General features: G+C 46.7%; 1 protein-coding gene across 1 annotated transcript in view; it reads right to left on the bottom strand.

The window, feature by feature from the left end:
* LOC119440202 (2-Hydroxyacid oxidase 1) overlaps positions 1–22865 on the bottom strand; it is a 76108-nt gene that overhangs the window by 29904 nt on the left and 23339 nt on the right. Inside the window, exons 4-5 of the mRNA XM_049661442.1 lie at positions 18729–18829; positions 2441–2589 (exon numbers count right to left, since the gene is read on the bottom strand). Of these exons, the coding sequence (XP_049517399.1) occupies positions 2441–2589; positions 18729–18829 (250 nt within the window). The remainder of the gene's footprint in view (positions 1–2440; positions 2590–18728; positions 18830–22865) is intronic.

The raw sequence follows: 22865 nt of genomic DNA, 5'->3' as shown, positions 1-22865 counted from the left end.
ACATTACTTTGGTTTTTATCATGCATGGAAAGTGATTTTTCAGGAAAGCCTCTGGTTGTATACAGGTTGTACAACGGCTGTACAGCGCATTGGTAATGAATTGGCAATGGCCACCTGAGCATACTACTTTATTTCAGTATCAGAAATATAATGACACTTCACTATACAGCTGGCAAACCATTCAATATATGCACTGGCGAAAGAGCAGTTAATCGGACTGAAGTATTAAGATGACATTTAATTTATTTACTGTCAGGGCCAAAACATTGCAGAGATGAGTGGGGGCTACAAAAGAATCCTAGTTTCACCCGAAAAGCGAATAACTGATAGCGATAACAAGGTATTATACAACCCGACGAAGTATTGTAGTTTTATCCGCTGTATAAGTTTCTGTAAACATTCGCTTACTAATTAAATTTACAAGAATGGTGTCACGTGTGCACAGGCAAACATCATCAGATCTCAATCATTGACCAACGAATCTCACTGTCAGAATGCTGGCGTAAATGGGCGGCAGCAACGAGGAGCGAACGTTTCCTGCTGACTCTCATTAACGCGTCCCCTAAATTTGAGATTACGTGACCTTCAGCTATAGTTGGGTGAAAACACTTTGCACACGAAGCCACCAGCCATCTCCGCTGGCCAAGCATTGGCATCTGCCTGAGATTACCTACAAAAGCCGAGCCGAACTCAGCCGTTCTACGCGCAGCCATGGCCGGGCAAGAACAGGAGACACGCGCTCATCTGTCCACCTTACAACGCGCTTGGTCACGTCACCTATCCACTCCCCCGCCCCCCACTTGTGCGCACAGCAGTGGCCGAGCGGGAAGACGGCGCTCATCAAGCCATAATTCTTTTCCGCACACCACCACACACTTTCACTCGAACCTAAGCAGTATCTTATCGCACTTGGAGTTTGCACAACACCTCACAGCGACGACGATAGCGGGAATTCGCCTGGAGTGTCGCTATAATTGCTATGGCAATAAAGGAGCAAAGCAGATATGACAGAATAGAAGAAGAAGTGAAACAACATCGTAAAATAATATAATCGAAAGCAGTAGTCATGTGCGCATCGGCATCCGTTATGGAGGTGGCAGAGGCTGGGAGGTAGTTCCAGTCTGTGCTTGTTTTGGGAACAATGTGGATTTGGGAATATGAGCAATATGGAAGCATGTCCATATTTAGGTGACATTTGAACATATGCATTCTAACGAGACGTCGTAGTTTAGGTTGTAAACGCTCATTCATTTCAGTAACCTGCAAGATAGCCGAGTTAGATACCGAAAGACGAAAAAAAAAAACGAGACTATTCTATTACGGTTACACTGGCGCTCTGATCACTATGTTGTAGTTTCGGTTGATTCCAATGGCACTCTCATTAACTAAGCATCCGTGAGGATGGTTTCTGCGACAGTAGCCGAGCAGGTTGCTGTAGCTATAGCACTGAAGGACCTCTACGTTCCCATATCATTACAGACTCTAAGGTCTGCAGTCCGAGCGTTCACCTCCGGCTCGATCTCAAAGGAGGCGGCAGCCATCCTCGGCACCGAGAGGGCTGTTGGTTTTCATATCATCAAACGGTTCCCGGCCCATATGGGAATCAATGTGCACTCTGAGGTTGTTAACGCCAATGAGTTGGCCCATAAACGTGCGCGAGGTCTTACACACCGCGGCGGTTCCGGTGGACTCGCGGGCGGAGACTCAGGACTGTACAGGGATTCGCTCCTCACCTTCCATGAAATCTTGGCACATTATCAAGTTCCTCGGCGGGCCTTTCCGCTACCACATCCTAAACTCACTAGACCACAATCGTCGGCCTTTCGCATGCTCCAAACGGGGTCATTCCCCTCCAGAGGCAGATTCAGTCACTTCGCGCCTAATGTAGAACCCTACTGTCCAGACTGTGGGGAGGCGTACTGCCATTGATCTCATATGCTCTTGCAATGCCCTGCGTTACGCAGCTCATCGCTTACCACTGTAACGGACTGGGAGGCAGCCCTTAAGAGCGGCAACCTCTCAGAGCAACTACGGGCGGTCCAGAGGGCCTGCGACAGGGCGGAGGACCACGATATTCCGACCCCGACGTGGTTGCGTCCCGCGACGGCTACGTTGACTCCCTGAAAAGCGAGGTACCCTAAAGCGGTTCCTCAGGACCACCAATAAAGTTCTTTGTCTGTCATGCAGACAGACAGACAGACAGACACAGACAGACAGACAGACAGACAGACAGACAGACAGACAGACAGACAGACAGACAGACAGACAGACAGACAGACAGACAGACAGACAGACAGACAGACAGACAGACAGACAGACAGACTTTCGCATATATCTCTAAATAATCTCCTGTTATTGTCGTTGTTGCAATCTAAATTCGTAGTCATACCACCATTGAGATACAGCATAGAGATTTCATTTTATTTCGCTATCCTCTTACCGTATTCCCCTCGCCTCCCAGTCTGCGGCCTCGGTCTCCACACTGCCGATTACCGGCGAGTCTGCCGTTAAGACGATGGCACCGAATCCCAGCTGCTCGGCGCGCTCCACTTGGTAACGTGTGATGGAACGATTCTTGTAGAGATATACCTGCGTGTAATGTTTCTTTACGTCAAAGTTGAGTACAGAATTTTATGACAGCAGAAAACTTAATTTAGAGAAAGCAATTACGTGTCCTTTGTATTGGCGAGGTTCTAGCGATGTGGTATGCAGCGCTCACAATCTTTAATGTAAGGTGATTGCCTATAGGACTAGCGTCAGTGCAAGAAATGAGCGAGTAAACTTAGTAATACCTAAAGGTTAAACGAAAAAACCACCAAGGGTCGTTTTACTCGAAAAACGTCCGAATATTATGGCATTGCTCTGATGAAAAAAAAAATGAGTGTACTGCCTTTCTTTCTAATAGCATAGCTTCTTTTGTGCAGAATCCTGAGGCTCCACCGGCACCTTGCCTGCATTACCATTGCGACAGCTTGCAAGCGCATTGAATTGCCAGGCGACCGCTGCCGGCTTTTCAAGGTTCTCTAGAGTGTTTCCAGGTACTGGCCCCCTACAACATAATTCTGAGGTTTCCTGGCCTTCCGTACCGTCGATAGGTTCGCACAAGGGTCAAACGCATGAAGATTCTTGGGTGCGTCCTGCTGACAACCAGCTTGATGGAGCTAAGGTACAGAGCATGCTTCGACAACTGATAAATTCGATGCGTAATATGCTTTCTAGTCTACGCACACCATCACCATTGGCTGTGTTACAAATTATGAATACACTGGAGCCGCTTCTAGCGGCTCTACACTTGTAGGTTATCATGGTATTATCAGTAGGAACTGGCTATTTTGAAGTGCGCATGCGTTGATCTGTTACTGTGCAGTGCTGTGCCTGCAGTCTACGGGGTCGTCTTTTGGATTTTCGCCAACGAATATTGAAATATCAATTTCCAGTTGTAGTTATCTATGAGCCCAATATGACATCTTTTCGACTGTGAGGATACTTACAACTGTGGTCAGGGAATGAGCTAGGCATAAGCAAAGTGCAGTTTTGCATACGTCGCGACGTAGTGTACGCCCGACATGCAGTGAATGAACACTCACTCTTTAAATGAATACATCTGTGTGACTTCGAAGCATAAACAGCGCGTATGTTTGATCATTGGAGGCTACTTAACGCCGAAAAAGAGCTTTGACCCCCTATACCCAATTCTCTTGTCAAAATGTGCCCTGGGCCATACATAATGATTGGAGACTTTGACGCCCACCTTCCATTATGGTGTAGGCCCACCATCCATTATGCTGTAGCATTGTATTGAACAGGTGGGGTGAGGACCTGGCCAAATTCATGCTTAATGAAAATTTCGCTATCTTTATTGACAGTTCCCTCACATTTCTCTGAGGTCCATCATATAGATGTTGCTTGGGCCATGCGTTTGGGCCCAGAGCCTTTTCTCCTCAACATCTTGGTGTACCGACTTGGAGACACATGGTAATGATCCAATACCAACCTAGGTACAGATAAAAGGGCTCTTTCAAGCCTCCCCACCGCGGGTTCGATAGACTGACTGGGCAGCTTACCAGATGTCGGTAACAGCGCCTGTTCGGGCCAGCTTACGCCGCCTGATCAAGAACGTGTCATTGTGTCTGTACTTCAGAATACAACGAAGTACTTAAATGCATCGGCACCTCGTACCTCCATTGACGCTGAATCCCCAAAAAATACGTTCTGTACGCCGCCGCGCAGAGAGCATATACAGAAAGACGAAATCTAGATAGGCCCTTTCAACCTGTCGTCGAACTCAGCGGCACATCCGGCGACACCTTGACAAACTGAGCACTACATGCTTAAGGGGATTTTGTACTTCCCGAAATTCTCGCAAGCCATTTTGAAAGATATGGTAAGCAATGCGCAGCTTTCGGTTTCCTCCATAAGAAAAGTGCGCATTTCGGGCTCTGGCAATTATCCAGTGTAGAAGCGAGGTGGAGGTTGCATAGGACTACTGCATAATGAGTGTCGCCATAAATTCTGGCCCATTCACATCCCTTGAACGACAAGACCCATTTCGATGACCGCCTCGATGTAATATTCACAATGCAAGAACAATAGACGCCACACTTGCTGCTTGTAGACGTTCATCAGCAGCCTGACCAGAAGATTGTACGTACACCGCGCTCCGTTTTCTCGTAAAAGAAGGGCGTAAGGTCCTTCTCTCTATTTAACGCATCATCGCACTCAGGTACCGTTCTATACAAGTAGATAACCAATCGCATCGCGGCACTTCTAAAGCGTGGCAAGACACCTCATGCCATATCATCCTACACACCCATTACACTAGCATTCTGTGTCGGTAAAATATGGAAGGAACGGTGTTGACTCAGAATGGATAGCCATGTTGAGAAGTGCGACCTCCACCCAGACATGATGATGGGCTTTCGCAAAGGAAGATCCTCCATTGACGGCGCGATTTATTTTGTTTACACCATCGAAAAGGAAAAGAAGCGTTGGCGCTTCTCAGAAGCACTTTTTTTGGACGTCAAAGGTGCATATGACAGTGTGTGCATATGGCATGACGCCATACGCGATGTACTTGAGGACCCAGCTAGGTATGGCCGAATGTTTCAATGGATCACGAGCTACCTTACCGACCACAGTATCTCCATGAAGACGGCGGATGGGGAGACCAGTCACCATCAAGTTGGTCGCGGCGTTTCTCAAGGAGGCGTACTCAGTGACGCACTTTTCAATAAAACCCTCATTGGACTTGCTGATATGGTACCAGAAACTGTCACAATAAGCCCTGACTTTTTGCATGTCGATATCTACATACTGACGTTTCAGGACCACAACTTCGAGCAACACTCCAACGTGCAGCGTCTGCCACTTCAAAGTTCTTGCGCCTGTGACGTCTGCAATCGGTGACTGTGCAGTGTGGAGCGCTTGCTATTTATTACCTGCAAAGCGATGCACCGATACCAGATTACAATTCATGGTGCACCTATACATATGCAGTGCATCACATATTATTAGGTGTCATTATTGACCGAAACATATCCTGGTCTAAGCACGTGACAGTTCTCAAGTCTAAGGTAGACAGCTCCGTCCATGTGCTTCTATACATTGCAGGAATGAAGTAGGGCCCATCAGAGCGATGATTGCGCGGATTATATGAGGCACTTTTCATAGGCTACCTACGGCACAGCTTACCGATCATGACCAATATTCCTCCTTCCAGCCTACGTATATTGGAGAGCTTACAAGATAAAGCATTGCGAATATGTCTGGGTCTCCCACACTGAATCTGAACCAAAGCCACGACTGCTGAAGCGCGTCTGCCCAAAAGGCGTTTACCGATTTGCGAATCTCTAAGGGGCGTATCTGCGACTGTTGACCTGCCTCGAACGTCACCCGCTTTTGCCCATTCACGTTTCACGTCCGCAGATCTCTTTCTCAATCTCTCAATCTCTCTTACACCATTACAGCGCCATTTTATCGGCTTTTGCTCCGGCCAAAGTAGTGAGCGTACAAGCATGGACTTTACCAGGACTTGCGGTGCACCTCTCTATTCCGGCAGTTACTAAATGGTCACGTCCCCGTGTAGTCTTAGGCAATATGCCCTATCCTACATTTCTACAGAATATGCCGCTTCTATGCGTATATAATTATGGATCATTGTCTCCAACTACTTCAACAGCAGCATTCGTAATACCGAATTTGATTATCTGTAAGCGCTTCCGTCTCCACCACCAAACTGCATCAACAGCCGCAGAGATTGTAGCCGTCCGTGAAGCAGTGCGTTTTATATCGAATCAACCACTTCAAATAGGGACTATTTATGGGCGCGAAACCAACGCTGCAAGTGATTGATTGTGCCCTTAAATGAGAACTTTATTATCTCCTTGAGCAAAATATGGTGGAATGACACGATTTTTTCCTGGGAACAGGCCATCGTATAGCGTTTCAGTGGATTTCAGGGCACTGTGGCTTATATGGAAATGAGCTGGCCGCTGAAGTGGCAAAGGTAGGCCCACAATAATGCCACGCAAGTGTCCATCCCCTTTTCCCGACCGGAATGCTGTAGTATGTAAAATATCGTACAAAAACACTAGAACATACTAGGCACTGCCGACTCACCGTCATCGACGCCTACATAGACTTGACCTAAGCATAGACTCGACCTAAGCATAGGGTACGGCGGGACCAACAGTGGCATGCGGCTGACCACGCATCTGCTTTGCATTACACAGGTCGTTTTGCTTGGCATCTCTGAATCAACAACCACGGCGTGCAAGCATGCGGCCAGCGGCGATTCGACGTCGATGGCTTGCAGTTTTTCACCGCAGTGGAACGCTTAGCCTACTCATCCTCTGACGGCACCGTGCTCATGGCGCCCCCAACCGGCTACACTGGTATGACGTCATCAGCAAGCAGCAACATATACAAGAAGCCGTACAACTTCGTCTTTTGTGGGTACGGCGGAACCAGCCGTAGCATGTGGCTGACCACGCATCTCTTTTGCATTGCATAGGTCGTTTTGCTTGGCATCTCTGAATCAACAAACCACGGCGTGCAAGCATGTGGCCAGCGGCGATTCGACGTCGATGGCTTGCAGGTTTTCACCGCAGTGGAACACTTATCAGCCTACTCATCCTCTGACGACACCGTGCTCATGGCGCCCGCAACCGGCTACACTGGTATGACGTCATCAGCAAGCAGCAACATATACAAGAAGCCGTACAACTTCGTCTTTTGTGGGTACGGCGGAACCAACAGTAGCATGTGGCTGACCACGCATCTGTTTTGCATTGCACAGGTTGGTGCTTCTACGGTTTCTGCCGTTTCAATCCGTAGTGATGTTCGTGATATTGTGGTTCTGCCGTGCCCCCAACCGTGCCTTCGTATCATGTACGACTGTTTTCTTGTCTGTAAACTGCTAATTTGTGCTGACGTAGAAGAAAATCCAGGCCCTACGCAAAAGGAGTTGTTCGAGGAATTGCTGGAAGGCCAAAGGGCCATCACTAAAGAATTAGCAGAAATTAAAGCTTTGGTCACCAACACTGTAAAACTCATTAATGACCTTCAGAATACGATTGAGATTAGGAGTACGTTAACTTCATCGACTGCTAGTCAAGATGAGCAGGTTCAGACCGCTCTTAAAACATTTGAACATGTCGTAAAGTTTTAAGCAATGAAACTCACTGACCTTGAAGACAAAAATATAAGGTCAAACCTAATTATACACGGATTGCCTGAAAGTCCTGAGGAAACAGAAGCTCATCTGAAGGAAAAAGTTGTTGCTGGAATTTTTAAAGATACACTGAGCGTGAGCTGCGGGTCGATAGGACGCATTCATAGACTCGCTAGGCAGCGCGGTAAACGACCTGTAATTGATTATCTGCAATATTTCAATGAAAAATGGAAATATTCGATGACGTGATGGAACTGAAAGGATCTTCTATATTTATTCAGAATGATTACTCGCAAGCTACGTTAAAAAAACGAAAGCTACTCTGGGAAAGTGCTAAGGATGAGAAAGCTCAAGGCAAAAAGGTAACTTTGCTCAATGATAAGCTTAAAGTGGATGGTGAAATCTTTTTGTGGTACGAGACTAGCGGTAAACGTGTGAAAACATGAAAACAAAGTCATCATCATCATCATCATCATCAGCCTATATTTTATGTCCACTGCAGGACGAAGGCCTCTCCCTGCGATCTCCAATTACCCCTGTCTTGCGCTAGCGTATTCCAACTTGCGCCTGCAAATTTCCTAACTTCATCATCCCATCTGGTTTTCTGCCGACCTCGACTGCGCTTCCCTTCTCTTGGTATCCATTCTGTAACCCTAATGGTCCACCGGTTATCCATCCTACGCATTACATGGCCTGCCCAGCTCCATTTCTTCCGCTTAATGTCAACTAGAATATCGGCTATCCCCGTTTGTTCTCTGATCCACACCGCTCTCTTCCAGTGTCTTAACGTTAGTCCTAAGATTTTTCGCTCCTTAGCTCTTTGTGCGGTCCTTAACTTGTTCTCGAGCTTCTTTGTTAACCTCCAAGTTTCTGCCCCATATGTTAGCACCGGTAGAATGCAATGATGGTACACTTTTCTTTTCAACGACAGTGGTAAGCTCCCAGTCAGGATTTGGTAATGCCTGCCGTATGCACTCCAACCCAATTTTATTCTTCTGTAAATTTCTTTCTCGTGATCAGGGTCCCCTGTGAGTAATTGACCTAGATAAACGTACTCCTTTACAGACTCTAGAGGCTGACTGGCGATCCTGAATTCTTGTTCCCTTGCCAGGCTATTGAACATTATCTTTGTCTTCTGCATATTCATCTTCAACCTAATTCTTACACTTTCTCGATTAAGATCCTCAATCATTTGTTGTAATTCGTCTCCATTGTTGCTGAATAGGACAATGTCACCTGCAAACCGAAGGTTGCTGAGATATTCGCCGTTGATCCTCACTCCTAAGCCTTCCCAGTCTAAGAGCTTGAATACTTCTTCTAAGCATGCAGTGAATAGCATTGGAGAGATTGTGTCACCTTGCCTGACCCCTTTCTTGATAGGTAACTTTCTACTTTTCTTGTGAAGAACCAAGGTAGCTGTGGAATCCTTGTAGATGTTTGCTAAGATATTCACGTATGCCTCCTGTACTCCTTGATTACGCAATGCCTCTATGACTGCTGGTATCTCTACTGAATCAAATGCCTTTTCATAATCTATGAAAGCCATGTAGAGAGGTTGATTGTACTCCACAGATTTCTCGATTACCTGATTTATTACATGGATATGATCCATCGTAGAATATCCCTTAGAATATCCCGTAGAACAAGGTAAAGGGTCGCAAACAGGAAATCAACGTAGCCAATCTCAAGCATGACAGGGATGCTCGGTATCAAATAGGCAACTGCGCATGATCAACATAAACGCAGGTACTATACGCAATAAAATTGATTCGTTAGAAATTGCTTTACTTCAACATGATCCACATATTATTCATTACTTTTATCGCGGAGCCTTTATCGCGGAGTCATTATCGCATTTATCGCGTTTATCGCATTATCGCGGAGTCATTATCGCATTTATCGCATTTATCGCATTTATCGCGGAGCCATTATCGCGGAGCCACGTCATTACTGAGACGTGGCTCCGCGATAAGATAGATGAAGACATTTTCCCTGTTGAGTACAAAGTATATCGTAAAGATACAGCTTGAAGAAGAGGAGGTGTTGAATACTTATTAAAAACAACATTGAATCTTCCTTATTGGGTGATATTAATGATATTGAGGGCTTATGTGTCAAGCTCTCATGCTGGGGTCATCAATTTATCTTGTACGCGTTGTAAAACCCCCTGATCTAGCTCCGAATTACTTCAGAAAATTAGAAGATCATATGCCGCAATACTTGAAATCGAAAATCCTAATCATTGGTGATCTTAACCTACCCGGTGTTGACTGGGACGGACTACAGGCCCCTGAAAGTTATAACAGACACGTTAACGTTGTTTCCAACATCATGCTAGCACACAACCTAATGCAAGTTGTTCGTGAGCCAACCCGAGAACAGGGAGCATGTAATCGGTTTTAGATTTATTGTTTATTCCGAGCAATTTTTATAATTTTACTGTCTTTGTAGAGCAGGGACTGTCTGACAATCATCTTGTTAGTGTTTTCTTGTCGCTTAGCTCTCGCAACAGGCGAACGAAATCATTCTCCTTAGTTAAGGATTCTTCACATGCTGATGACGTAAGCATCTTAAAATACATAGATAGTTGCCTGTTTGATTTCAAAGACAATTATGTCGATGTTCTTTGGTGTCAATTTAGAGATTTGTGCCTTCGTTGTGTAGATTCATTTGTGCCGAATAAACGAAAAAGAATTCATAAGCAGACGCTCTGGATGAAGCGTAACCTCATTCAACTGAAACGCAAGCTTAAGTGATTAAAAAGGCGACATGCGCAGTCACCTTCAGTTATTGCACTTCGCGAGCAGACAGCGCATGCTCTACGAGCATCTAAAGATAATTATTTTCAAACGTTATTGCCAAACTTCATAAAGCATGACCCAACAAAGTTCTGGCCTTTCATAAGTGAGTAAAAGAAACCTGTCACACAGCTTAAATTTCATCATGACATGATTTCAGAGTGAACAAAAATTGCGCAGCATTTTAACACATATTTTCAGAGTGTGTTCTCACAAGCTATCATGCGCCAATCCACGACTTCTGCTTCAACATATGACGTATCATTTATTTCCTATCCAGGTGTACTATCACTTTTGTTAAATGTGAATGTCAAAAAGTCTTCTGGTTGTGATAATATTCCTAACACTTTTCTCAAGAGATATGCTGATCAAAACTGTCACGAAATTTCTTATATTATTCAGTACATCGCTGGCAACTGGCAAATTACCCGACGATTGGAAGACAGCCCGAATCGTTCCTGTATTTAAGAAAGGAGACTGTCTTCTGGTACAAAATTATTGTCCTATTTCTATAATATCGTCCTGTTGTAATTAATTGAACATATTATCGCTAAACAAACTCACCAGTTTCTCGAGAAAAACTCAACTTTAACGCCTCACCAACATGTTTTCAGAAAAGGATGCTCAACAGTAAGCCAGCTGATTACTGTGATTCACTCACTAGCCTCTGCTCTTGACACTAACGGACAAGTAGACATGATTCTTCTAGATTTTATCAAAGCATTCGACCATGTACCTCATGATTTACTCGTAACAAAATTAAGAAATACAATGCTTCCACCTACCTTTATACATTGGATTACTGATTACTTGAGAAACCATAAACAGTACGTTGTGATCAATGGGCAACAGTCGGACTGTCTACCGGTGACCTCGGGAGTACCGCAAGGTAGTGTACTCGAACCATTACTTTTCTTTTTGTACATTAATGATCTTGTAAATGCACTTGACTCCAGCATTAACATCAGACTATTTGTTGACGATTGTGTTTTGTACAGAGATATAACTTCCCATAACGATTAACTCGAACTTAACAACTTAAAGAACATTTTAGATTGGTGCAACATGTGGCGAATGCTCCTGAATACGGAAAAAAGTGTCATCTTACGAATGACACGCAGAAAGAACCCACTAAAGCACATTTATAAACTAGGTTCGTCAGTCTTACAAGAGGTTACTAACTACAAATACTTGGGAGTCACCATTACTAACAATTTGTCATGGAACATTCATATTGACAACGTATGTGCATCAGCCTTTCGTAAACTATGTCTACTCCGACACAAATTAAGAAGCGCCCCGACTAGTGTAAAACATTTGTGCTTCATATCCTTTAATCGGCCCATACTTGAGTATGCATGCATCATCTGGGATATCTATACTGAAGTTAACCTTAAAAAGCTCGGAAAAATACCGCGAAAAGCAGTTCCATTTATTTTTTCCAAATTTTCGCAGTTTGATTCTCCCACGGAGCTTATGCTAACAAATAATATACAGTTATTAGCTTCACGAAGAAAAAAAATTGCGTCTTGACTTTCTTTCGACACTTATTAGCAATAAACTATTGTGCCATCAATATATAATAAACCATTAACACTACACACACCCGGCACCACCAACCCCACAATTTAAACCAATATTTTGCAGGAACTGAGGTGTTAAAATATTTTTTTCCACGAACTATTATTGACTGGAACTTGATGCCGTCCCCAATTGTACCTACTACTGATTGACATGTGCTCTTTTTTTTTCTTGTGTTTATTCATATGCTTATGTACACACCTTGCTTGGACCTGTGCAAGGTCTGCAGTATTGTATAAACAAATAAATAAAAATACCCGCCCAAGCCCAAAAGAAGTTATGCAAGCTTCCTTCTCAAGTTACGACTAGGTGTGGCATTCACTCGGCAGCACTTACACCTTATTGGCCGTGCAGACAGTCTGGACTGCGAGGAGTGCGAGGTACCTTAAGCAATTGAACACGTCTTGTCCATTTGCCCACGATACGATGTGCAAAGGCAATAATTGGCAAAACATTTGCTCAAATCCACTAATCAACCTTTGGCCGACGAGGTCTTACTGAGACCTAGGCCGGATTGTTGTCTGCGTGATGTTGTAAAAGATTTCATCAAATTCTTGCACGAGAGCCGTCTAAATTTGAGACTTTGAAGAGTCTTTGCTGTTCAAGTTTACTCACCGCCATCTTCACCCTTATCATCAACACTTCTCTCCTATCTTTTTACGGCGAAGCTGTTAAGGGCTCACTCTTCGATGGTCGCATCCGGCAATAGAAAAAAACTCTCATTGGCCGTATGCTGTATGTGCGAGTGAAAGCGCGTGAGGGCGAGGAACGCGCGCTTTCATGGGGAGCGAACGCACGGCGCAGAGCAAACGCGACTACCCAGTGGAAGGGGAGCGGTGGGCGAGAAGGGCATCGAGGCACCCTAGACCAACGTTACTAGATTACCCCCTTAAGGGCTCATTTAAAAAAATATGTTCCAAAATTGCCAAATTTTTTATGATGCGAAATGCTTCAGTAATATGTTCAAAACCCAAAAACATTTGCGAAAACCTTTTTCGGCAGATAATAATGTTTTATTGGCCATTCCTCGCTCCATCATGTATTACCCTCTAATACCTGGGGCATTTGAGGTGTATTCTGAAATAAATTTCTGCAACTCCAGAAAGTAAGGGTTAGAATTGAATTGCCGCGCAGAAGATGCACTATTCCTCGATAGTTCGAATTTTCGATGGTCGCTTTGTCAACAAAGTGCAACATTCTCATAATGAGTTGGAGCCGGTTTCTGGGCATTATCTCGACATAATCATGAGTCTCAATCAGCCGGTTTCTCGACCAGTACATCCTTTCATTTGGTTTATGCACAATTCCCTGCAGCAACAAGAGGATAATAGAGACACGAAGTTGTTCTCGCTTAAGTGCAGACCATTTTCGGAAGCGAGAATGGCGGCTCAGGTTACTCGAATTCAATAGCTGAGAGGCGTACCAGTTTGTCTCGACTACGATAACATCAATCAGTTCATCATCAAAGTAAGCCTCAAAAATCTCAAGTTGTTGAGGGGGAGAGCTTACTGTGATCGTCACTCCCGGAGAACCCTTCAATTCAAACCGTGGAGGTCTGGCTGGGATGCTGTCGGAGTCTATCCGGTACCATTCGCGGGCGCTGGCCATCGTATCATCACTGCTTTCTTCCGCTTCAGAGTCGCTGTTCGTAAAAACGTCATCACTATCTTCTTCACTTGAAGAATCACACATGACCACCACATCCTCATCACTCGCGCTTTCATCATCTGAGGGAGAAAGATTTCCCGCGCGAGTACGCCGCGTGGATGTGGCCATATTTGTTCATAACGCGCGGGAAACACAAGGCACGCATTCCGCCAACTATTGCGCAAACGCTGATTCAACAAAAGTGCCAATGACGGAACCCGTTCTGTTATCTATGTTGTAAATCAAAAAGCACCATTAGTCGAGTTGGGCTCGTCAAAAACCTCTATGACGCGCGTGAAACACAAGGCGCGCATTCCGCCAACTAGCGCGCAAACACTCATTCAACAAAAGCGCCAATGACGGAACCTGTGCTGCATCTGTGTTGTAAATATAAAAGCCCCATTTGACGAGCTGGGCTCGTCAAAAGCCTCTTAGAACATTGCGGAAAACCCATGACGACCACAGGTCGTCATAAGCAAAAAAGTGGCGACTGCTCATGACGAGCTTCGGTCGTCATAAGCCCTTAAGGGGTTACCTAATCTAGTAACGGTGCCCTAGACTGTGAGTGTGCGTGCCCGCTCTCCCAATGCGGCGCGTGCGGGCAGCCCTGCCGGCCTCTGCCGCCGACTCTCTCTGGGCTCTCGCCCGCCTCTTCTCTAACAGTGTCGACAACGGCGTTTAGCCATTCCGTCTAAGTTCCGTCACGTAGCCAGCGTTTTGACAGCGGTTCTGTGCGGTCACACAAACAACGCACACATCTGTTGTCGACGGCGGCGGCGTTTTGCCCGCGTTCGCACTTAAGGCGCGTGGCGTTGGTGACGTGTTTATGAAGAACGTGCCAACCTTTGTCGTACACCCTATGGCGGTGTACCGTAGCGACCATAAGGCCATGGTCCCGGTGGTCATTATATAAATGAAAACCACCGCATCATATTGTTGCACAAAAACGTATCTTTACAAATATTTACGGGCAAGTAGCACAGGCGTAGCAGCAACCAGCCAAGATGGCGAGGAGCAACCTCTACTTCCTCTTCTTCGGTGCCGGCCTAATGCTGACCTCTGCTTCGGTGCCGGTCTTCTTCTGCCTCGCGGTATTACCGCCCGGGCGAAAACACGCGCACCATCCGGGCAGGTCAGAGTGCAGCATCAGCAGACGGGTGATACGGCTTTAGCCGGGCAACATGAACTACGTCAGTCTTGACCGGCGCAGAAGATAACATTGGCTGTGCCGGTGCAATCTCATACGTCACGTCGGTAACTTAGCGCTGAACGCGATAAGGACCATGGTAGCGTGGTAGAAGCTTCGCGGAGAGACCAACGTGTCGAGTTGCCGACCAGAGGAGCACTAAGGGTCCAGGAGCGTAATATACATCCTTGTGACGGCCATCGTAACGGTTCTTCTTTGACACCTGCGACATCTGAAGGCCATCGCGTGCGCGATATGACGCGCAGCGTGCGCCCTTTCGATGGCATCTTGCGTGTAGTCTTATGGTTGTCGTGGAGCGGCTGGTAGTAAAGTATCCATAGGTAGTGTCGGTTCCCGGCCAAAAAGAAGGTAAAACGGCGAACAACCTGCCGTATCGTGGCATGACGAATTATAGGCAAATGTAACAAAGGGTAATGTAGCATCCACGGTGGCGCAGTTCCTGATTACTAAGAGGTTGAATGCGTCATCGGCGATTCCTATGAGTATGTGTCCGCTCTTGTCCGCTTCGGACATGTTACCGTCAACTTTACGGCAAAGCGCTAGAATACCCTGACCTGCCGTGGTTGCTCAGTTGCTACGGTGTTGGGCCGCTGAGCACAGCATCGCGGGATCAAATCCCGGCCACGGCGGCCGCATTTCGATGGGGGCGAAATGCGAAAACACCCGTGTAGTTAGATTTATGTGCACGTTAAAGAACCCCAGGTGGTCCAAATTTCCAGAGTCCCCCACTACGGCGTGCCTCATAATCAGATCGTGGTTTTGGCTCGTAAAATCCCATAATTTAATTTTTACAATATCCTGAATATAGGAAATGTATGATTCAGTAGATGACTGGGCACGGGAGCCAAGTTCTTTTTAGCGGCTAGTGGACGGCCCAATGGCTTGCCGAACAAGTCATTAAGTTTTTCTTTGCAAACATACAAGCTGGTCAGATCGTGTTCGTGCGTCTCGTACCAGACGGGCGCGGTTCCTTTCAGATTAAATATCACATTCGCCAGCATAAGCGTATGTCGTCCCATCTGTTCTGTTTGCTGACACGCTCATACCATGCAATCCAATCCTCGACGTCCCCGTTATCTGTGCCAGAGAAGGTGCCCAGATCTTGCGGAAGCGATAAGATGACAGACGGTGGGGACGGCTGCTGCACGGTATGTTCCGGCGCGGTGCGTGCTTCAGTGGCCATCGCCGAGGGAACAACGCGGCGACCACTTCGGAGTTCCGTGCTTGGGTAATTGGGATGAACAGGCAGCGTACCCAGCACCTCCACCAGAAAATGTTGCAAAAAACGTATATTTACAAATATTTACAGGCGAGTAGCACAGGCGTAGAAGCAACCAGCCAAGATGGCGAGGAGCAACCTCTACTTCCTCTTCTTCGGTGCCGGCCTAATGCTGACCTCTGCTTTGGTGCCGGTCTTCTCCTTCTGTCTCGCGGCAACATATATTTCTCATTCTTTAATAGTTCTAAAAACCAATTACATAATCACATCTTAATTGTTATAATTGGAAATGTATAATTCCCACCATAGTACAGCTTCGCTGGTTTCCATCTCCACCCCAGTAGAAGGGCTGACAGTTTTTTTTTTTTTACTCCCGTCTCGCTTCCCCAATTCTGAGTAGCAGGCCAGAATTTTGGTTCAGTCCGACCTCTCAGATTTCCTATCATAATAAATGTCTCTCTCCCACTCTCTCTTCTGTCCAAGGGTGTGTTCACGAGCTAAAGGATCCCCAATACTTCTGCGCAGTTATCACATTCGAAATAGCGCTGCAGAATTTCAGCTGCACCTCTGGCTCTCTGGTCCAAAACAGTACCGCGCACTAGAATTCGGCATGAACTTCACTGATATTTTTAACTGACGCCTCCTAGCAATTACAAGGGAATCGCATGAGGTACTTTAGCTCTGGCGAAGTGAACGAAGCTGTAATGGCAGCCTGACTACAAGATCATACGTATTCCGTAGTGCTCTCGGCCTGCTCAGAGATCATTGCTATTTTAGCGAAGTCCTGATGAGGAAAACGCAGTTGTAACTTCGGCATTGTTAATTGGCAGTAACTTTCCTTCGACTTCCTGGTGCAATTGAGTTTCAGTACTCTTTATAGCGTCACCATTTGACATGTTTGGCGAAGTTTTCTAGTTTGACATACCAGTGAGGTAGCGGGGTAGTTTCGTTCAAAGGGGTCCTGAACCACTTTTTATCGAAGTCGAGAAATTCATGTTAAGGTCAAATAAGCTATTTAAGAAATACTTTGCTGCAAAAAGTACTTCAATACCTTCAGCAGAAGCGGAGTTATTGTAAATCAAACATTCCCTGCGCGGTGCTTCCGCTCCTTTTTCGATGACTTGCACTGCGAAGGCTATGGCTAAGCGGGGCGTGCCGACAATACTCCGCCTACTGAACGTCACCATGGCGCGCAGTTCAAATTTCATTTTGGATGTTCGTATTGACGCACCTAATTCTGATTTTGGCGCCTACGACGCGCCAAACGCGGTTGGCCTCAGCGAGCCGCAGTGCGCTCAGTCAGAGGATTCGTCGCGGCACTGCCTGGCGGCCGCCGTATCTACGCTACGTAGCAAAACTAAACTATACATGCAACTATAGTGCGTATGCGCAGCGTTTGCTTTGTGCACGATAGGGCTTGAGAGCGCGCTCGCGCTCACACGCTTCAGCACGGCCGTGCTACGAGGTACGGACCGGCTTTGTCCTGCCCCCGCTTGACGGACGGGTGGTAGCCACATCCAACTTGCGCAATTTGTAGTCTGCCAAGGCGTCTAACCAGTAGCAGTCTGCGTCTGCCAGTAGCTTTCAGGAGTGAGCGCGCGCTGGAAAGCGTGCGTGTTGTGTGACCTTGAGTTTCCCGTGGTGCGAGGATAGGTGAGTGCTCACATAGTGGGGGCGAGGAAGGCGAGGAGTAACGGAGTCGCCATCTGTCGGAAGCGCCTCGCTTGCGTAGTATGAGGGATAACGTGACGCGCTCCTCGTAGGTTTGCCTGTCGGCGCTCAATAAAAACACCACGTGGGAGCCCTCCTGGTCAGTTCTGTAAGTACTCTCCAAGCAAGGAAAGTTACTTACTGTTAAAATAATAGCCTTGGGCCTGTGTGAACTGTGATGCTCCCGAGTTCCTTTCTGTGTGTGAGTGTGTGTGCGCACATGTGTGTGTTTCTTTTATCTCATTCTTTAAGTGTGTGTATTTTTCGTTATCTTTCTGTCTCCCCTTACCCCTTCCCCAGTGTAGGGTAGCAAACTGTATATCTGCCTTCCGGTTAACCTCCCTGCCTTTCGCATCTCATTTATCTCTCGCTCTCTCTCTTGGGCCAACAGAAAGCGCAGAATAGTTTACAGGCGCTATCTCTTTACAGAATACGTATAGTCAACGCCCATTGCACGCGGCTGACGCGATGAAGTCCCCCGAACCAGCTTCTTGCGGGGATGGTAGGCAATCGTTGCGAGCTGGACGTGCCACGCATGATTGCAAAATACGAGTATGGCCGAGATGTTCACAGCAGCTTATGCTACCCGTGGACGGTGTTCTTTCACCAAGCCAGAGGGGTGGTTCAGGACCCCTATAAATATCCGTTTAACCGGTGTTCACAAATATATGGGTTCCGTTTAATCCAAGTTTCTTAACATTGTGTTTATGGGAGGCCAACCGAAGTTTATACCATTGTTCTGTCTTTCCAAGTTTTCACTTAGGCATTGTTTTGTTTTTGTGGAGTCAACTGTAGGAAGTGTCCGGTGGTCTCTAAGCTGCGCCAAGTATCACAGCAGTTTTGAGTGGGACGTTGTTAAAAATATCCATATTGCTATTGTCGAAAAAGAGTTACCTGCAGCCATAACGAGCAGTTGGGAGCCGCTTTCCGCACATCCTCGATGCTGAATGTGCTGAAAATGCTCAGCACCATCACGGTCCCCGCACGAGCGCAAGCTGCACATGGAGAAGAAAAGGAATAGCACGCATTACTGGAGCAGAGCATAAGATCTGGCAGCGTTACTGGCCGCAATTTAAAAAGCATTGCTGGCGCATTTACTTCGGAAGAACATACACATAAGAATACAAAAATAGACGTTACCCATATTTAAGCGGCAATTGCTTATGCAGTTGGCATTTATTACGATGGTCCAAGCACGATACAGGGGTCTCAGGAAAACAAAGTGACCAACTACTGGCGAACTCTCAATAGCCGGGTACTACATATTTATCATATGTTTGTTCTCGCTTTTCGCCACTCATATTTGCTATACAACAAATCTGGCTTTTAAATGATTAAATTTCTTTCTTAATTGTTTGGATTGACCTGCCAGAAGTGGTGGTATTGCTTTCTTGGTTTCAACTAAATTCAATCACAACGCCATGGTACGACATCAACGTATGTATAATGAATGGGAAATTTTCGCATTAGACATAAACTTCTAAATCACTCCCCTTTTTCCATAGTTAGCTTATAACTCTAGACGTAGCATTAGTTTTCGGCAGATGAGCCATAGTACTGCCTGGAAACAATAATGTTCACCATGAGTCTTGGGGTTTCAGTCCTGTCTTAGCCGAGAAAACAATAAAATTTTTCCATTAAAGAATAAAATTTTTCCATTCCAATAACCGAAAAAAAAAACCTTTATCAAAATAGACTCTGGATAATAATCATTCTTGTCGAAATTCAAACGTTACTACATTTCTTCGCGGCCAGTCTCAATCAGTGATAAGTGGGAATTTTTCCAGTTCATCTTTTACTATTTCCTCGTGGAATACTTTAGCGTGCGCTAGAAACAGCGACAACTTTCTTATATTATTTTTATATTGATTTCGTTTTCATTTCTTCCCGAAACAAATTAGGCACATTTCTGCATTATGACAAATTTCAAAAGGATGCTTTGCCTCCCTAATATGCAGGAGAATAGCTCTCAATGACAATACAGATGGGACTATGCACGAAGAAACTGGAGTAATAAAAGTGAAATTTTGCTTGCTTCGTTAAATTTCCGTCTAGTAAGCTAAGTTCTTGTTGTATAGCTGTGTTTACTTGTGTTTACATGTGTTTACGCAATTGCATCACGTTTAACACATGCACATGTAACACTCGTAACACTCGGTGTAACTAACACAGCTTCGCTGTTCGACCATGTTCACAGAACGGAAGGGCGGTAATTTTTTACCTTCGCCGTCCTTACTTGGCCACAGAGAACTTGCTACATTGTAGGCGTAATTTGTTTTTATCAGCAGCCGTCAGGACAATAAACGCTATCCTTCAAGTCTAAGGCAGCCATCTAGGTGTCAAAATTTAGTTCCATGAAGAACACATGAATGCCCGTCGATTATGTTCGCAAGCTAGCGCAAGCAGAGGACGGACAAGGCGCAGCCTTTCAATAGCCACTAGGGCACAGTGTGCCTCCTTGGGAACTACCGGTACTCACCAACTGGTGTGATTGTCTCACTGCATTGTCTGAAGTCTTTTGATCCTCGCTTCGGAAACGAAATAAGAAGCTGGATTTCAATCTACTGCCCATGAATAAATATTGACCATGTTTAGCTTCGAGCGCATGATGTATACCGTCTTGCGCAACCTGAATTGGCACACGTGCTTGTGCTACCTCGACGACGTCGTCGTTTTCGCTCCGGACTTCTGCACGCATATTCAACGCCTCCGGCATGTTTTGTCGCGTTTGTGCAACGCCGGCCTACAGTTGAACCTAAAGAAGTGCCGATTTGCAGCACGGCAATTGACAATACTGGGCTACGTCGTGTCCAAGCATGGAATTCTCCCAGACCCAGCCAAGCTTCTGGCCGTAGCCGACTTTCCCAGACCTACGTCCGTCAAAGAACTGCGCAGTTTCGTAGGACTGTGTTCCTGCTTTCGACGTTTCATTCGAAACTTCATCACTATTATATCGCCACTGACGAAGCTCCTTGGCAGTAAGGGGCCCCTCGATTCGTGGTCGTCAGTGTGCGAGGACGCGTTCGCAAATCTCCGTCGTTTGCTGACGTTTCCGCCCATACTACGCCACTACGACCCTACGGCCCCTACAGAGGTACACACGGACACCAGCGGTGTTGGCCTGGGCGCTGTCCTTCGCAAGCGCAAGCCAGGGTTCCGTGAATATGTCGTGGCGTATGCAAGTCGTACGCTTACTAAAGCCGAGGCCAACTACACCATTTCCGAAAAGAATGCCTGGCGATCATCTGGGCCCTTTCGAAGTTTCGCCCTTATTTGTATGGTCGCCCGTTCGATATCGTCACTGACCACCATGCACTATGTTGGCTGTCGTCATTGAAGGATCCCTCAGGCCGTCTCGCCCGTTGGGCACTTCGTCTGCAAGACTACGATATCCGCATGCTCTACGGCAAGGGACGCCAACATGCCGACGCCGACGCCCTCTCGCGCTCCCCCTTACCCGATGACAACGCCCGCTGCTCAGGAACTCAGCTGGCAGTTTCTTCCATCGACCTTCACACCATCGCTACAGAACAGCGCAAGGACCAATGGATTGTCTCGCTGATAGACTTGCTCACTGATCCGTCGGCAACACCACCCACTCGCGCATTGCGTCGTCAAGCCCACCATTTCGCCATTCGCGACGAGCTACTTCACCGACGCAATTACAGCGCCGACGGCCGCTAGTGGTTACTGGTAGTAGCCCGCAGTCTACGTTCTAAAATATGCGAATCATTCCACTCTGATCCGCAGTGTGCACACTCTGGGGTATACAAAACTTACCACCGAATTCGACAACGGTGCCTTTGGCGGGGAATGTACCGGTACGTGCAGAAATTTGTTCGCTCCTGCCTCGATTGTCAGCGCCGGAAATCTTCGCCTGACCTCTCGCCCACAGGTCTACAACCTTTACTTTGTCCTAACCGGCCGTTTGAGCCCGTTGGCATCGATTTATACGGACCTCTTCCTCTGACGTCGCCTGGTAACCGCTGGGCCATCGTCGCTGTTGACCATCTCACGCGATACGCCGAAACTGTCGCCCTTACAGCGGCTACAGCAAGAGATGTTGCCTCCTTCCTGCTCCATTGATTCATACTGCGTCACGGTCCACCCCAGGAGCTACTCAGCGATCGAGGCCATGTCTCCTTGTCGGAAGTCGTCGAAGCCATTCTCAAAAAGTGTCACGTGGTTCACCGCAAAACTACTGCTTACCCACAGACAAACGGTCTCACAGAGCGATTTAACCGCACGCTCGGCGACATGCTCTCAATGTACATCGCCGCCGACCAGACAAATTGGGATGCCATTCTGCCCTTCGTCACCTACGCCTACACTACCGCCCCTCAGAGTACAACTGGCTTCTCACCGTACTTCTTATTGTACGGCCGCCACCCGTTTCACACCATCGACACGATCCTTCCATACAATCCAGACACGTCTGAGTATACGCCTATATCTGCCACAGCTAGACATGCTGAAGAGTGTCGCGACCTGGCCCGGACCTTTACTACAAATTAACAACAGCGGCAGAAGAGCATTCGCGGTGACACCACCACTTCTGCACCCACTTTTAGGGGCGAAGCTCCTTAGGGTGTGGGTCTGTCCCTCCTCTGTAGTATGTAGTAGTAGTAGGTAGCCACGTCTACTTTTATGAAAAAAAAACTCCGAAAGTTGTGTCCGTAGCGCGGAATCGAACCAGGGACCCCTCGCTTCCGCACGCGCGGCGCTAACCACTACGCCACGAAGCGCACATGGACACAGGCGCCACAATGACAATAAATACCCAACATTAACGAAAGACTGCGCGTTTCTAACGCGTTTGTGCTAGCGCGTTACGGCCCGTGTAAGAAGCTGGTGTAAGAAGCTGTGGCCTCTCCGCCTTACCCCCGTATTCATAAACGACTTGACTTGCCACCGCCTTGGGCCGCGCGTTCGAAACGCGTTGAAGGCGGTAGCAAGTCAAGTTCAAGTCGAGGAGCGTTTATGAATACGGGGGTTATACTCTCTCAGCAGTCATGTGATGGCGTCGGCAAA

This window comes from Dermacentor silvarum, chromosome 2 (genome assembly GCF_013339745.2).
Source record: "Dermacentor silvarum isolate Dsil-2018 chromosome 2, BIME_Dsil_1.4, whole genome shotgun sequence".
In the NCBI taxonomy this organism is placed as follows: Eukaryota; Metazoa; Arthropoda; class Arachnida; order Ixodida; family Ixodidae; genus Dermacentor; species Dermacentor silvarum.
This window is presented reverse-complemented; position numbering and strand designations above follow the sequence as displayed.